Below are 17048 nucleotides of genomic sequence, written 5' to 3' on the forward strand. Positions count from 1 at the left end.
TCCCTCTAGGTTTCTTGACCCATTAAAAATAGGCTTTTTGCCCTTTTTGTACTCTGTAGTTTTCCTGACCTGTGCCATCTGTGTTTGCAGCTTCTTACATTTGACTTTTAAAATATAAATAATTTGAGTCCTCACGCACTCTCAGGGGATGAAGTAATCCAAGGCAAAGCATTTTGGCTTAATTGAAACTGATGTTTGAGGTTCTGTGTGCATGCTGTGCGTGCTGCTCCCCCCTCCTTGCTTCTGCTATATTGAAGCAAAGCACAACACGGCCCATTATCTACATTCAAGTCTGCCTAAGTGCTGGATTCTTGTCAACTTCATTTTACCACTTAAATTACAGCACAGGAAGGCATAGGGATACAGAACAGGAACACATCTTTCACCACTCAATAAATGCATGCAATGAATTATTAGTGTAGTCACTGGCACTGCAGACACTGAGCTTCCCACCAACAAAGGGGTGTGTTAGTGCCCTGCTTTGGTTCTATGTAGACCATGCCTGTGATTAACACTGCATGCCTGGAAGAGAAATCAGGTCATTTTTATTTCAGTTTAATCCATCTTTACTTTAAGAAACCCAGGGCAGGAAGAGCATCCATGTTTGTATCACCTTTCCCTGTCCCGGGCCTTTGTTGGAGAGGGACTCATAGCAGGAAAACACCTCAGGTGAACCAGAAGGATTCTTTATTTGTAAACACAGGCCCAAGGTATGTGGTAATTTTGGTGTGCTTCCAAAAAACAGCAGGTCTGGGGTTTTTATTTCCTTCCAGCTCCTGCCTGACCTGGCGCCCATGAAATGGCGGCCCCCCACCTGCCCCAACGGCCCTGCCGAGGGGCCCCCTGCACCTGCCGAGGTGGCAGTGTGCGAGGGCGTGGCAGGGCGGACTCAGGCTGCACGCCTGGGAAGACCACGAGGAAACACCACAGCTTCGGGCTAAAAATCCCTTCCTTTGGGCAACGACATCGAGCGGCCGGTGACGCCCTGACCCCGCTGGCTCCGCTACCCCCGCCGAACAGGCCGCTCACCGCCCCGCCTCTACCCCGTCTCTCCTCTTGCGATTGGTGGGTTTGGAAGCGCCGCTCTTTTGCTTCCAATCAGCGTCCTGCGTCTGTTGCTAAGCGATCGTTTCCAGGCCGCGCTGGCCGCCCGGGTGAGGCGGCGGCGGCTATGGCGGGTGGCTGGCGGGACGTGGCCGGGGTGCGCATCGCCCCGGCCGAACTGCGCTTCAGAGACGCGGTGCCGGGGGGCCGCTACCGCGCCGCGCTCAGCGTCCAGAACCGGCGGGTGGAGAGCTGTCGCCTCCAGCTGCTGCCGCCGCGCCGGCCCCAGGTGAGGGGTGGCCGGGAGGGAAGCGGCGGGGAGTGTCTGCCACCCTTCCCCTCCCCCACCCCGGGTGGGGGTGGGTAACGTCGTCGAGGCCTGCCTGTCTCTACAAGTCAGCTGTCAGCTCTGTGTGCAGCACCTCGCACCACTCCAGCGTGCGTGAATCACGGTAGTGTCTCACCCCACGCCGCCCCGAGTCCCGCGGGTCTGTATCCTTCCCTCCCGGGCTTGTCCTGAGGAGCTGGTATGCAGCCTGCTTGCCTCGCCCTTGCCAGGCCTTCCTTGAGGCGCAGAACGTTGCCCGAGGAAAAGTGCGTCTCGAGGCCCTGCTTTTATTTTCTGCGGTTTTGTGGGGGGACGTCTGCCCACGGGTATGCCCCGCTAGGTAGGTCCTGTGTAAGAGGCTGCTTGGGCAGGTGTAAAGGCTTGTCTGCGTTCTGCTACTGCAAAGAGAAAATGCTACCGTGGGTGCCTGAGCAGCTTTTGAGACTGACTGCAATTTGCCAGTGAATTGGAAATTAATTTAAAATAGTTGAATAATTGGATAAACTGGAAAGAATAAGAGGCAATTCTTAGAGCTAAAGTTGTCTGAATTGCTTCTTGAGTGACAGTTCTGAAGGAGGGAGCAAGTCCTGGTTTATTGTTTTCTTGTGAGAACATGTAGGTGTCATTTCTATGATACTTGAAAAATATTCTCATATAGAGCTTGAAATGAGGCTGCTCATTTGAAACTTGTAAGTCAGAATGAAATGAACTCCAGTCTTCCCAGTTCTATATTTTCCTGAGGTTGTGAGCAATTTGAAGAGAGCTTCCTTGTTTATTAAATCCATAGTTTCAGTAGAAGTAAATTAGCTTTCTTGTATGTCTTGTTACATCAAGTCCCTTGTTGGTAACAAATCCTGCTTAGCTTTGCTGGCTGGCTTTGCACTCTGCAGAAATTTTATCCCTCAAGAAGCCCATGAGTTCCTTGTTATTTCAGGGAGAGCTATGTAGAAATGGATCACTTTGCTATGGTGTGAACAACAAATCTGTGAAGTGTTCCAGATCAGCTGAAAGGCACAACTTCTGAAATTGTTTTTGCTTGGATTTCCATAGGGCTGACTGATAGCTCTATTACCTCATTTCCGTATTGTATTCTTCTAAGTTTTTTGAGTGGAGTAGTCCATTTGTGGTGCTTGCTTGTGGAGAGCTTTCTCAGAAAAGAGGGTTTTACAATCTTTTCTCAAGATCGTATGATTACTATTAATAGCATCTGATTAGTTCTGGAAAAATCATTGCCTAGCCAGACTTTTTAAAGGCAAATGCATCAATACAATTCTAATCAGTTTAGCCCTTGACTTGTAACCTATGTGGGCCCAGCAAAACCCAGCTATGGTTAGTAGTTTTATATTAGTCTTTCATCTATCTAGTTTATTGTCTGTTAATTACATCAAAATTAGAATCGAAGGGTTGAACTGGCAATGGGAGTTGAACAGAAGCTGATGTTGCTTTGTGTTTGCAGCAACTTGAACTATGAATAAGTATATCCCAGGGTAGTCATGAAGATGATTGTCAGACAGTTGAAGTATCTTGGATAATTTCAGTATCTGAGTAGGAAGCCTCTCTTTTTGAGGGCAAGAGTGGCCAAGACTGTGTATGCATTTTATCCCCTCCTAAAATTTGCTAATTTGCATGATGTAGAAGGCTTGATTTTTTTTTATTACGCTATAACTGAAGAATTTTGGAACAAGCTGGAAACTGTTGAGACCGCTTGATTTGGTAGGGCTGGGCTTATTCTGTTTTGTTAGTTTTCATCAGCCTTACCAATTTTTCATGTGCTCCAGAAGTGGAAAGGCAGAGTCAATTTTAAAAAAGAGAAAAGGATACTCAACCATAATTTATGAGTTTTTACCTCTGTGAGTAACTCATGCCTTTTGCAGGGTATTTTTTTTAATGCTATTGTGCATGAGACGACCAGTTAGGGGACAAGATTCCATTTCACGTGCTCAATTCCAGAAAGGTCTGTTGTGTTGCCCTTTCTCATTCACAGACCTTATGCTGCTGTCTGTGATTACATGGCTCTGAAGTGTATGACTGATCTGTAAATTTTCTGAGGCATTATATTCATAGAGTGCAAGAACTGAGAAATAACCTTCCTTGAGCTGTCATAGTGCATGGCCAAAAAAATGCCTTTCAAGGAATTTAGCTCACAAAGCAGTTTTCCATAGGTTTCATTAAAAGTTCTTAGTACCATATATTAATTTTCCCTTGTATAGAATGAATATGCATGGCTGTTTAATTCTGTTCAGAGAAGAGATAAATTTTACACACTTCAAAAATAAAACATGGCTACTCTTTCAAAATCAAGCCCATAATCATGATGCATATTACATAACGAATTTCCTTTAGCTGAGTGTTTATACTGCTAGGAAAATTTTAAAGGAATAGAAAGAGATGCTCAGACAATAGAATCAACAAGTAGTAAATCATATGTTTGCATATTTCAAACATAAATTAGAACAGAAAACTTAAAGAATACTGGGATGACTCTCTTTCAGAAATAAACATTAACTGGACATATAGAGCAGAAGCCTGTTGTGCATAGAATGATGTGAATTTTAAGGAGACTGAAACACCAGAGAAGCTCTAGACCTTGCTGTGAGACTCTCCTAGGAATGTGGGAACTGCTGGTTTTCCCACTATGTGCTAGTAGGTTACTTGTGTATTCTGTTCAAGGAAAGATATGCAGGGGATGTTGGATATAAGCAGATGCTTACAGACAACAAATAATCCAGAATTATTTTTTGAGAGAGGAAAAGGTGCTTTCTGTCAGCTGCTTCTGTTTTTTTCTCTTTTGTTTGACCCTTAAAATTGGAGGTGCCACGGGCCTTTCAAGCAGATTTTCAATGTACAGTGAGACTTTCTGTTGACGTCAGCTGAACGTTGGTCCGACCTAGAGAAAACTCTTATCCTGTCTCCTTTTGTTGCTCCTTTGGACTGAGACTTAATCCTTGCTACTTTCTCAGGTACTGAAAAGATTCTGCACTGAGTAGTAGCTGACTTAATTTTGTGGTGCTTTGGAAGGTTTATTGCAACAGTAGGAAAAGCTAGAGCTCTCTTGGAGAGACTAGAAATGATATTTTGCTGAACCAACTCTTCTATGTAATTTGATGGTTAGTATTCATTCTGTCTTTCTGTTTCACTGTGAAAAGGCTGGACTTCAGTAAATAGGAAGAGAAATTTTATAAAATCCGGCATATTTTAAAGTTGGTTGTGAATTTTAAATCAATATGCGTATCTTCTGAAAATGAACAACATGTATATGTTTTTTAATCTAGAAATGTTTAACAATTTAAAAAATATATTTTATGTTTTTTTAAATTGCAGTTTAAATTGATTGTGGAAAATCCAGAAAAACCTGTTGCGTCTGGACTTCAAGTTACAGCTTTTGTGGAATATTATCCTGAGAGTGAAGAAGATCTTCAAGATAGACTACTTCTTTTAATAGAAGATGACATAGTTGATATCCCCATGCTTGGGTATGATGGTCAAAAGTTCATATGCTGCTGTTACTATTTGCAGTTTAATCTTGTGAAAAGTTTGCTAATACATGTCACATGGCTATGTAATTAATCTGTCAATTGCATTGAAAACAAATAGGAAGTTTCCTTACAAAAGTAAGATTGTTTTTTCTTTTCAGAGCAGCACACAGGTAAGAAGTTAATTGGGGTGATGCCCCTCTAAGATCCTAGAGAGGGTTTGGGTTTTTGTTTTTGCTTTATTCTAAGCTGATTGTGACAATGCTGACAATTTCTAATTCTGTATCAACGTTAGACAAGTTAACACCTACTCTGAATGTCTTCCCGCCTTACTGAGACACTTATATAAAAGATTTTATACTAATTGTCCATATTTGCGAAACTGGATTATAGTGAAACATATGTTGCCTAATTCTAAAAATATGGTGTGTGTTTTAGGATAAGGTCACACATTCAAGGATCATTTTCATCAATCTGTGTGTGGTTGTGTGTGCCTATCTACGTGTGTGTATATGGATATATGTCTTATATATCGTATATAACATATATATTGGTTGGAAAAAGTAAGCTTCTAAATATAGTTTATCAGACTTAGGCTAGGTGGTTATCCGAGGATGAGGGAGAATTGCTCTGGAGTACCTTTCTCTCCTTTGTCTATAAAGAGAAATTAGAATGACAAACTTCTGTTTACAAGTCCATTGCAAATCATAATTTTTATGAAAATCTTAACATGACAAATTGCATGTACAGACAGAAGGGAATTTCCATGGACATTATTCAGTATATGAGTTGTTTTTAAAAATCAAGCAATCCCACAAATATCTCGTGCTAGCCTGAAATGTGTAAGCCTTCAGATAAGCAATACTTACTCCTACATTTCATTTACCTCTTATGTCATGATCTTTTTCACTGAATTGCTTTTCCTCATTTCATCTTAAAAGTTGTGGGATTTTTTTTTTATTTTAATGTTGTAGTATTGTTAATGTAGGACACAAATAGTTAAGTCTGACGTGAGGTTTTCAGGTTGTTGTAAATTTTGTCTCTCTTTAGCAAAAGACTGTCTACAATTGGAAGACTTGGAAATAACAATTTAAATTAGTTGTTTTTTCTGTGGTGTTTGAAAACTCCTACTCTCTTAGAACCCAGTATTAAACAATGCTATTATAGCTTGCTTTAATAACTTCAGTGAAATTTAAATGGAAAGCCCTAAATGCTTTTCTTTGACTGAAAGACAGGGTTGACTTTTCATAAGGTACTACAGAACTTAGTAATTCAATACGATCATTTTACTATTAAAAATAGCTGTGTCTAAATACGTTCTCCCAACTATATTTCCCTAGAAGAAAAAAGTGACTAGGGAGCAATTTTAAAAATATTTTTTTGTTGTTTGTTAGATTTTTTTTCTGTTTGTTAGATTTTTTTTTTTTGTGTTGTTTTAAAACTTTTTATTAGGGTAGTATTGTGGAAGCAAGATCACTTAGGATGATAATGCTACTGGTGACTCCTTTCTGGAAAGGACTTGTGGTAAATTAAGTATTTCAAATCTTCATGTTTAACTGGCTTTTGCAGGGAAAAAAATTGACAGGCTATAATAATTCTTTTTGTTTGTTTGGAAAAAACAAATATACTTTATGATTCTTTTTTAATCAGTCTTTTCCCAAATGTATTTTGTGTCATGCATATCTGCTGTTTATAGGTAGATGATACTCTATTATTGCACTGAAGGGTCACTAAATACATAATATTTTTTTTTCTGTACAAACATAGTTTAAAATGCATCATTGTTTCTCATCATTTTGAGGAAATAATGTACGTAGCATAATACCAGTTGAGAAATACTAGTCAAAAGATTTTTTTGATTAAAAATTTCACTGTCACTATGAAATGTCCACAAAAGTGTTTGATTTAATGGAAGAACCTGAAAATATTTTCAAGGAAATATTTGCAGTGTTCTGTTTTTGGTGACAGACACCGGCCCCCTCCTCTGAATTTATTTAATTCTGATGTGTTTTTTTCACTTCCTATTTAAAAGTTTGTGGATTTTTTTACATTTTTAATAATTTATAATATTTCTACTAATGTATCAATAATAATTTAGTAAACACTAATGCTACTTTTCCTAAAATGTCAAGAATTGAAATAAGTGATTTTAAAAATTGTTAAGGCTATGCTTAGATTTACATCCAATTGCTATATATTTTTGTGACACAAACAAAATGTCTTGTCAGTGACAAATTCTGATTTTTGGCCAACTCACATACAGGGTTTATTTTAATTGTCTCTGGTGAATGTCACTCAGATTGTGTACTGGCAGTACCTTTGAAGAGTTGTACATCTGCAAAACAGAATTAAGTTTTAAAGCATGTGACAGCAAGGTCAGAAAATTCATAAGTGTAATGCAAGATAATGTGTTACTGTATAAGAAATGTTTGGAAGTTGCTGATGTTATTTGGACTAGCCTCTTTAATAGTCTGCTACTTCTCTCTTACCTATTAGCTTATCTGTAGTCTTATTTGAAATTGTATTGTTTTTCAGCTTTTACTTCTGTATGGGTTATAGGGTGATATGTACATATATATAATTCAGTATGAATTTGTAGAAATTATGGGTCTGCATGTTTTGTCCATAGATTTTTATTGAAAGAAAAGTTCACAGGTGGTCTAGGAAAAAAGTGTGAAAAGATTTAACCTCTTTGCCAACAACTTGTGTGATTCCTTCAATCACATCTACTGTTAATTTTAAGATAATCTTTAGTCTGGGATGAGATTCACTGAGAGTGTAGAAAAGGTTAGTTTCCCATAGAACATTAAACTGTAGAAACACTCCACTTATTTTTGTAACAAGTTATTTGGTAAAAAATGGCATTTTATTTCTATTGTGCTTTAGTGACATTAATATCACACTTGTTTGGTTTGCAAGTGAAATAGCTGCTACCTATTTGCCTGGCTCATGGGACTAGGTCCAGTAGTTAGTCATATTGATTTGTGGCTCATGTATTTCATATAAGTTTTGGAGATCAAACAACATTCTTAGCTTAATCTCTACAGCACCATGGATTTATGATGCGCTCAGTAATACAAGTGTAATGATTTAATTATGTAAATATTTGATCGCCATAGAGAATACTTATACTCAAGGTTTGGGAATGTGTTTCAAACAAGCGAACTGTGGTTGGGTTTTTCGTGTTTTTGTTTGTTTGTTTTTTTTAAATGATTAACTGAAATTCTGCATCCAAACTCTTTTTTTGAAATATAATAATTAAGAAATAGGTTTTTTGTTTAAAAAAAAAAAAAAGAAAATATTTGATATTGGGCATTTCCAGGGGTAAATTCCATCTTCATAAAAAAACCCAACCAAAACGAAACCAGCAAACCAAACTAAACCAACCAACCAAACCCCACCCTGTATTAAAAAACAAAACCCAAAACCTTTAACTTGACTATCTCCCTTTTTGCACAGGTCTGTATCTATTAGAAAATCTCATTGCACTTACAATTTATGCTTATTCCTGCCTACTTGGGGAGTTATATATTTGGATCTTGAGAGGAGAGATACTTGTGTTTAATTTTTCAAACAAAGCTTCTTGGAAGAATGTCTGAATACTTGGAACTTGAAGTTTTTACAATATTTTCAAGTGTAATCTTGATAGCGGTTTCCTGGTTTGTGTTTGTTTCCCCCCCCCATTGTTTTGTTGGGGTTTTTTTCCACATCCTGCCGCTCTAAACCATCTTTCAAGAATTTACTAAATTTTTTTTTTGCATTACAATAAATTATTAAAGGAACTTAAAAACAGTGTATTAACATTCCCAAGAGCAACTTCTTTTGTTGCATTTCCTGATTAATTCCCCCCCTCCCCGCTCCTTTCCTTTCCCTCCTCCTCCCCCACTCCATTATGCAATAGATTATATGGACAGGGTCTACCTAGCTCGGCTGAGGAGATTTATCTTCCTTCTCCATTTAGTCTTCTGTACTGCATGTAATGCAGACCATGAGATGCAATTGTTCCTGCATGTTCCTATTTGTGGTTAAGAGGAGATAGACTGCTGAGCTGATGTAAAATTCCAATTGATTTCAAACAAAGTTTTATGTGAGATCAGAGATGTGATTGTATTAGAAATTGGGGCCTTTAAAAACACAAGTTTCCTGAAGCGAGTACGATCTTTTCATTACAACTAAGCAGTACCCAATACAGTGATGTCATCATGCTGGCTAAGTCTCTTAAATAAATAATAGAAATAACTTGTGTCATTATCCACTTCTGTCTGTTATAATAAGTTTTGCTGAAGCCACATAAAGTATCTATAAAACAAGAAGACTGTAAATTGAAAGTGGCATGCATGTTTTCTCTCTGCTTTTAGTTCAGGCAGCTGATAATGAAATATGGTGAATGTTAACTCTGGTCTTATTTTGGGATGCAACTAACAAGATAGTTTTATTTAAAGTTCTTTGTACTGTAATAAAGTATTTAACATTGAATAGAAATGTATACGTTCCATTTCAACTAATTGTTTAAAGCTGTATTGTTTTAAAGTTACAGGAGTTAGTCATTAAAGTAAACAGCTTGATAGCTAGCTAGATCTTTTTTACATCTTCCCTGTGTACGCTATACTGCTGAAGTGAGTTCCATGAACATTGGTAGGGGAACTAGGAGAAAAGAACTGTCTTCCACTGGAGTGCTTAATCAAATTTCTTTAAAAATGCAAAAGTATTTTCAAGTTTTGGGGAAATATAACCATGTCTTTTCTCTGCAGATTAATTCCGTGCTGTTATCTGGAAATTGAGTCAGAGATTAATTTTGGTGCAGTGACTGCAAACAGTAAAATAATTAGTAAAGAGATTAGCATTGCTAACCATGGATCAGCTTCAGGTAAATATTTAGTATGCATTAAGTTATACAAATATTTTCTTGGAAAATGTAATTTTATGCAAGTTAACACTTCAGTGGCCAAGTAGAAACTAACTGAAGTTCTGGGTTATGCAGATCACGAGTATTTAGCTAAAGGTTCTATAAATGGCCCATTGCTTCTCTAGACAGTACGACATTTCCACTTACGGAAGAAAAATGAATTTAGAACTTTGCCAAAATTTAGGAGTTCTCTACTTTTGAGTCCCATCTGAAAGACGTAAAAATAATAGTTGCTCATTGGCTTACTATGCCCAACACAAATAGTAGCAAATCACATCTGCTCTTCCTTTGCTGTCTTTGTGATTCTGAGATCCCAATAGCTGCCTATTAAGTCAACAACTACAAGCTCCCTGTGCTTTCAGAGCTAAAGTCCTCTAGGATGGGAATTGAACCGTATTTGTTACCGGAAGATAATGAGAGGTCTTTTATCTTGCTGCCGTAGTTTTTGAAATCATACAGCTTTCAAAACATGCACATCCTTCAACTTCTGTGAGGGACCCTTCCAAAGAGTATAAGAAACATGGAGAACGGAGCGTAAGAATGCTTATATGATCCAAGTAACCTATTTGACTGCCTTTTCCACTGGACGAAGCTGCAGACACCGTAGTCCAGAAGTAGGGGGGGCAACTATGCTGAGTTTCAAACAACACATTTAAGGCAGTTAATTATTTTTAATTATTAACTTGCTTGTTCCTGGCTTGTACAGCTGTGTATTATATCACAAGGTATCTTTATTTGCATTTTTTATTTAGGCCGGGGTTGTGTGGATCCCACTTCATAGACTTCCACAAGAAATATTGTACCAACAGAAAATACTTGATTATATAAACACAGAGATGGGTTGCGATATTTAAAAAAAAAAAAAAAAAGGCTGTCTAGTTAGAACAGAATTTAATTTTTTTTTTTTCCAAAAAGCATTTTTTCTAGGCAGCTCAACTTAAAGATATAGTATGTATTTTGTATAATCAGCTCTTACTCATACATACTAACTTGTTTCTTTGAGGAATGATGATTAGATAAAGAAAATGAGATAACCTACATTACATATGCATCTACAACTAATTTGCATGATGTGAAATTTCTCATGTTGCATAGGAACTGTTTCTAGTTAAAAAATCCGTTGCATGATGCATGCAGGCTGCGTGATGGAGTTTTGCAGGATTGGACACAAGCAGAATTAAAGTGAAAGTGGTGGTTAGTGAAGAATGTATTGAGGGCAGACAAAGGAATAGCTGCTGAATCTGTGTTTCTGTAGGCTCTAAATCGTAATACAGCAGGTTGCACTAACAGGCAGCACGTAAACTGTATCAGCAGGAAGTGCTGTATGCTGGCCTGTGACTCAAGGTTTGCATTTCACCTGTCATCCCATGCACAAAATGAGTCTTTTGTTCCTGCTTCTGATCTCATATCAGAGATTTATCTTTTGTCTGAGGTCAAACACTGCATTTTCCCCACAACATTTAAAACAATTTCTTGCTATCTATGATATAATGACAGATAATTAGTGCTGCTGGTTAAATACACATTGGATAACTTTTTCACATTTAAAAAAATATTTTTATAAGCTAGAAATGTTCACTGTTCTCAGAATAAACAGAACTCACTGTTCTGTTTATTGTTCTGTTTCTTTTAGGTACATTTAAAATATCATATGATGGGGTTGTCCTGCTTAACATAGAACCTACCAGTGGAGTGGTAGAGCCAAAATCTATGAAGATGGTTAAAGTGGATATCTGCACAGATGTACCCAGAATCATCAAAGAAATGATAAAGTGAGTGTATGACTGAAGAAATTCAGCTCTATAAATTACATCTTTGCCTGTTATTAATTCTAGTCTTTATTATGAATATTTATCTAATAAAGTTAAGCTCCTAGGTGTCAGTTGCTGTCTTCCATATTTATTATTATTAAATAAATTTGATGGTTATATTATCTCCACAGAATAGTGATGCATAAATTGTGTACCTGGCTGTATTATTAAAGATCTCTCATAAGTCATAATGATATAGGATGTTTGCACGTCTCTCAGTATACAGCTAACTGAGAGCTTTTGTATCTTTCACCTTTCTACCCATCCTGTGTTCCTTACTTTTTTTAGCTTCTGTAACTTTGCTATTTTTCTTTTGGCTCTCTGTGTTTCAGAAGTCTCAGAAACATTATGATGTCCTTTGGTGTATCTTATTTTAAATGGAGGGAAGTATTTGCAACCACTAACTCTTTTAAGAATAGACTATTTTTAAATGCCTACCTTGTATCTCTTCAAATGGTGATATAGACTTTTTAGGAAGTGCCAGAATTTAGAAGTAGATACCAATCTGGAAAGTCCTTTTCAATCCTGTTTTCTTATAATGTTGGGGGGTTTTTTTTGGGGGTGTGTGTGTGTGTTTCCTGTTTTTTTTTTTTAAGTTATTAAGATACATGACTTAAAGTTCAGTTCTTCCTGTTCTTGCTTTTTGTAGCCTGTTGGAAAAAGAAATGAAATGAAAGGAGAAAAATTGTATTAGAGTGACAGGGAAGGCAATTATCTGTATTTTGCCTCACAATTACATCCTCCTTCATATGATATTTTCTTTGGTGACTGAGTTTCAACCTTTTGGTTGCAAAGTGTCATGCTTTCTGCCTTTCCTTTGCTGTCCAGGCTACCATCACTGTTTTCTTCACCCCATCTTGGTTAAACAGCTACTGTATCCTGCAGTGTAGTAGATAGTTTATCTATTAAACTGAAAGAACATAACTACACAGAGCTCAGATTTCATCCTTAACCCATTCCCTGCCTTAAACTCTACATAATTCTGTCAGTGAATATGGCATTTCTTAGTAGTCATTACTAGATCCTTTAGACTAAATGAAATCTTGCCAAATCTTGCCAAGCCTCGCACAAATATATAAATATATGTGTGTACCTGTGTGTGTGTATATATCTAGTTAAACAAATAGGGTAATATTGAAAGTCTTACAATGGGTATTTGACAGGAATTTGACTTGGAGAAATAGTATAGTTTTGATGAAAACATCCTGGTTATTTCCATTTGTCTTGTCCTCTAAGCATTTTGCTCCTATGTGCAAACAAAATTCTTTTCAGAGGAATCTACTCTTATATTTTTTTGAGATTTCTTTTCTGTCTTGGAGAATCCCATAATCATGCTTCAGAAGTTGAAAGATGATATTTAGAGAGTTTGAGATCCTCTCCCAGATCCCTTGTGTAGTTATATATGTGACTATTCAAAACAAAGATTTTTTTTTTTTTTGAACATTTTTTCAGCTTGGAGGGTGTTCAAAAGGATAGTTGATTCTATAAGAACAATAAGTTATATTACTAAATTTGATTCTTTTGTGCAACAAGAGCAAATATGCTTTGTTCCAGGAGAATTCTAATAACAAAGACTTGTACAATGTCTATATGGTCCTTTGGTGTTTTGTGGTATCATCAAGATCAAGCATTCAGGCAGGAACAGCAGAAGTTCTTTTATGGTTATTCAGATGAACTTCTAGCTCCAGTTGCCTAAGAGAAAATTACTAAGTATATGCCAAAATTGATATCTAGATACACTGCTCTTATTTCTGAGAATCTTTGTATCACCTATGGACGTCTCTGATCCTTTGAGATGTCACTCCCATTGTTTCAAACATTAAAAAAGGGGAAAAACACAAACAGCTCCCCAAAACTCTACCATGTAATGTGTAGTTCTTCCTGGTTGGTAATATTCCTGCTAGGTATCACATTGTCAAGTACACTCTCTTCCCCTCGCCCTTGCCCCCCTTAGTTTATCTATAGAAAGCCAATGATTTAAATGCTCTGATTTGGTTCAGTTTTGCATAGGTTCTAATATAAACAAAACTGATTATTTCTAACACTTTTCTACATTACCTATTGCTTGCTTGCTACTCTTACTGACAGAGTGGAGTTGGAAGGTCATGGCTGCACTGAAGTATGGATCAAAGCTGTTGTGGTTGAACAAGTTCTTAAAGTTCTAGGAGTGTCCTGTGGAAATATATTGGAATGCATTAACTTTGGACCAGTTTACTTCGGATCTTCAAAGACTGAACAAATATCTCTATACAATGAAAGTCCTGAGTGTATGGACTGGGTAGCAGTACTGGAAGACAATGCCATTGGAGGAGAGATGGTAAGAAACTGTTCTGGTTTTTATTTTAGTTGAAAACTTGTTTTCATTTCTGCTTTTGCATTTTTTGTTTCTCAACATTCATCTTCTAGTAGTGTTTACTATGTTATACTATTTCCTGATCAATAGGCTTTCTGAAACTTCTGTCCAGTCAACAAACTTTTTACTATAATTTGACCTTGGAATTAAGTTGTTCACAGATTTCTGTTTCACTATGTGACATTTTAACCTGAACAATGTTAAGTATGTTCCTTGGGTGTGGGTTTTTTTTTTTTTCGTTTTGTTGGGTTTTTTGGGCAGTTTTGCTTGACCTACTGGATTTCTTATCATTTAGAAGGAGTTATCAAGATATATTTTGGTATTCTAAGATGTTAAGCATCTGTGATTTCACTTGTTTTTCTCAGACAGTGAAATCATCTGAATGAGCATCATCTTTAAAAAAGGGAATTCAAAACATTGACATGAAATTGATGTTTAAAAGTTGGTTAATTAGCCATGTGATATGTAACTATGTCAATGCTATTACTTACGTTATGTCTTTCTACTTGTTGTGAAAGATGTGAAAATGTATGTGTAGGAAAAAGAAAAAACACAAAAGGGGAAGCAGAACAGGCTGAACTATTCTACTTCTTTATTATTTTTTAGGGGACAGATCTTCAGAGGAGTGCAGATGCTGTTTTACAAGACTTAAGCCTCAAAAATAGAACAAGAGATGTAGATGTTTCCACCTTGATCTTGTGTATTCCCAGTCAAGGAACCTTGCTACCTTATGCGAAATCTTTGATTACATTGTGCTTTAGTCCAAAGTGAGTGAGTGGTCCAAATTAGAGACACACACACACAAGTTGATTGGTCTAAACTATTCTGTAAAGAGCTGTGTTAGAGAAAATAATTTTAAGTTAATGTGTCTGCAAATTTTTTTCTGAATGACTTCTTATATATTTATGTGTGTTAAAAGAAATTGCTTGGCATGATAGTACAAATGAGAAAGCAAAGTCTGAAGTGATTATCTGGGAGATGTTTTATAATACATTAAGGATGTATTTGAACCAAGAATTGGTTAAGCTTGTTTTGCAAGAACAAGAATTTTATTAAATTTTGCCAAGGGAACTAATTGCAGCTCCCATTAAATGTGTTGAACCTCTAAAGATTGTTGAGAGAGTTCCACAAGTGTCAAATTAAGTGCCTTTTTAATGACTGCAGATTTATTTCATAAAGATATACTTTATGTGCAGCATTGTGAAAGAATATATATTTTTATCACCAAGAGACTGAAACATTTTGGAGAGCTTTCAGTCCATTAAAAAAAAAAAACGTAAGCATAAAGGAATGTTTCTTCTTCAGATAAGGAAAAGAAAAAGAAAATGCACTCTTGCCATTTTCCCTTACTTGAACTCCAATTATACGTGATTATTATGGATGTAATATTAGTTTAGAAAACTGTTGTAGACCGGAAAAGATATCAAATGACTAGTATAATAAGCATACAAATATTGTTGAGCTTAAATTTGTTACTGTTCCATTTTCTCAAAGGACGTATAAAGATAATATGTAGAAGCTGTAACCAACAGCAAAGAAGCCAGACTGGATGATGAAAAATAAGCCTTGATTTTTTTGTGGGTTGGGGTTTGGTGGTTTGTTTTTTTTCCCCATCTTGTAATTAGAGATTGTGACTCTTACAGAAAATTTAAAAGGGACTTTAGAGTGAATGACTCATCACTGAAACAAGATTATGTACTGTTTCTGAGATTTGAAGCTGTTGGGAATAAAGATGGCTGGCTGCAGGCCTTCAGTGATGGTGCCACAGCAATCACAAGTATGTTATCAGAAATATATAGTCACCATCAGAAATGTATATATGGATGATAAAACTGTATATCTTGCCTTTTTTTTTTTTTTCAATTTCTTCATCTTCTTAGCAGTTTTATGGGAAACCTATGTTTTGTTTTATTTATAGCAATAGAAATCAATTATTGTAACTTACATCTTTAATGCTTTAGCACCAAAAACTCTCTGAACAGTGAGTAGAAAGAAGGAGGGAATCGTGCATGTCATGAATACAGCTGCTGGTGGTGAACACCTAGAACTTAATTATAAATGTAAATTTTTGGAGGACATAAAAAAAACCCCCAGCCATTTGCAAGTCACCAGCACTTTGGTAATACCATTTTTGTGCGTTTTCAAGTGAATATTTGATCACCCTCAAATTCCTTAATGAGAGAATGTGTTATCTAACTGCCATTATAAGTAAGCATGTCCGTGTTAAGTTTATAGAAAATTGCATTGTAAGTCATATTGTATTATGATGTTATTTGGTTTTTGCAACCATACAATCACAGTATGACTTTTCTGTTTGTAAGCTAATAGGTGTGTGAGGTTTTTTTGTTTGTTTGTTTTTTGTGTTTGTCTAATGCAGTGAATCATCCTCGTCACATGGAGTTAGCTTTGACAGGTTCTGGGCTTCCTGTCATGTTATCTTTTAATCCAGGACCAGTTATAAAGTTTATGGACTGTTTCCTCGGTGAACAAACACAAGTTCTATGCACACTCAAAAATGAATCTGAGTCCCTGCCGGTAACATTCAGTTTCCGCAAGACTGCTCACTTTAATATTTCTCCTGAAAAAGGAAAAATTAAAAAAAAATCTGCAAAGGTAATTACCTCTTTCTCTTAGATTATGTGGATATGCGGATTACTTTACAGTGGTCAGTGGTGGATTTTCTTGAAAGTAAACTAGAACAATTTCATTTCAGTAGCCATGATGTTTAACATCAGCCAAATATATAACTTTTTTTCTCCTTATGTAAAGTCTCTTAATGCTCTTTCCTGTACTCCAGGAAACAACAAATGTTATTTTAAATTTGGAAAAAATAACTTGTAGTACTAAAGAAACTTTACCCAGGTTTTTCCTGGCTTTAAATTTTTTATATTTTACTGACTTGAGACTATTGATTTATACTCAAACCTTTGCAAGATCCTTTTAATTTCTTTCGGTAAATCACAAATACTCAAGTAACAGAACATATCTTATAATGGGAGAAACTGCCAAATTTAAGTGAAATATGGAGAGGTTTATAATTTCACAAACCTGTAACTCAGGGCACAAGAGAGAACAATTTGTCCCAGAAATGAGCAAGTGAGACTTTGTGGTGTTCTAATGTGTAGCAGTTTTA

At 36.5% G+C, this 17048-nt stretch overlaps 1 protein-coding gene across 1 annotated transcript in view; it reads left to right on the top strand.

Moving 5' to 3' along the window:
* Positions 1-1171: 1171 nt before the first annotated feature.
* The window catches only part of CFAP47 (cilia and flagella associated protein 47), a 354495-nt gene continuing 338618 nt past the window's right edge, over positions 1172-17048 (top strand). The window contains exons 1-8 of the mRNA XM_072852476.1: positions 1172-1333; positions 4694-4845; positions 9597-9712; positions 11385-11523; positions 13651-13879; positions 14522-14682; positions 15559-15692; positions 16293-16528. Of these exons, the coding sequence (XP_072708577.1) occupies positions 1172-1333; positions 4694-4845; positions 9597-9712; positions 11385-11523; positions 13651-13879; positions 14522-14682; positions 15559-15692; positions 16293-16528 (1329 nt within the window). The remainder of the gene's footprint in view (positions 1334-4693; positions 4846-9596; positions 9713-11384; positions 11524-13650; positions 13880-14521; positions 14683-15558; positions 15693-16292; positions 16529-17048) is intronic.

The sequence above is a fragment of the Ciconia boyciana genome, chromosome 1, assembly GCF_034638445.1.
Source record: "Ciconia boyciana chromosome 1, ASM3463844v1, whole genome shotgun sequence".
Lineage (NCBI taxonomy): Eukaryota > Metazoa > Chordata > Aves > Ciconiiformes > Ciconiidae > Ciconia > Ciconia boyciana.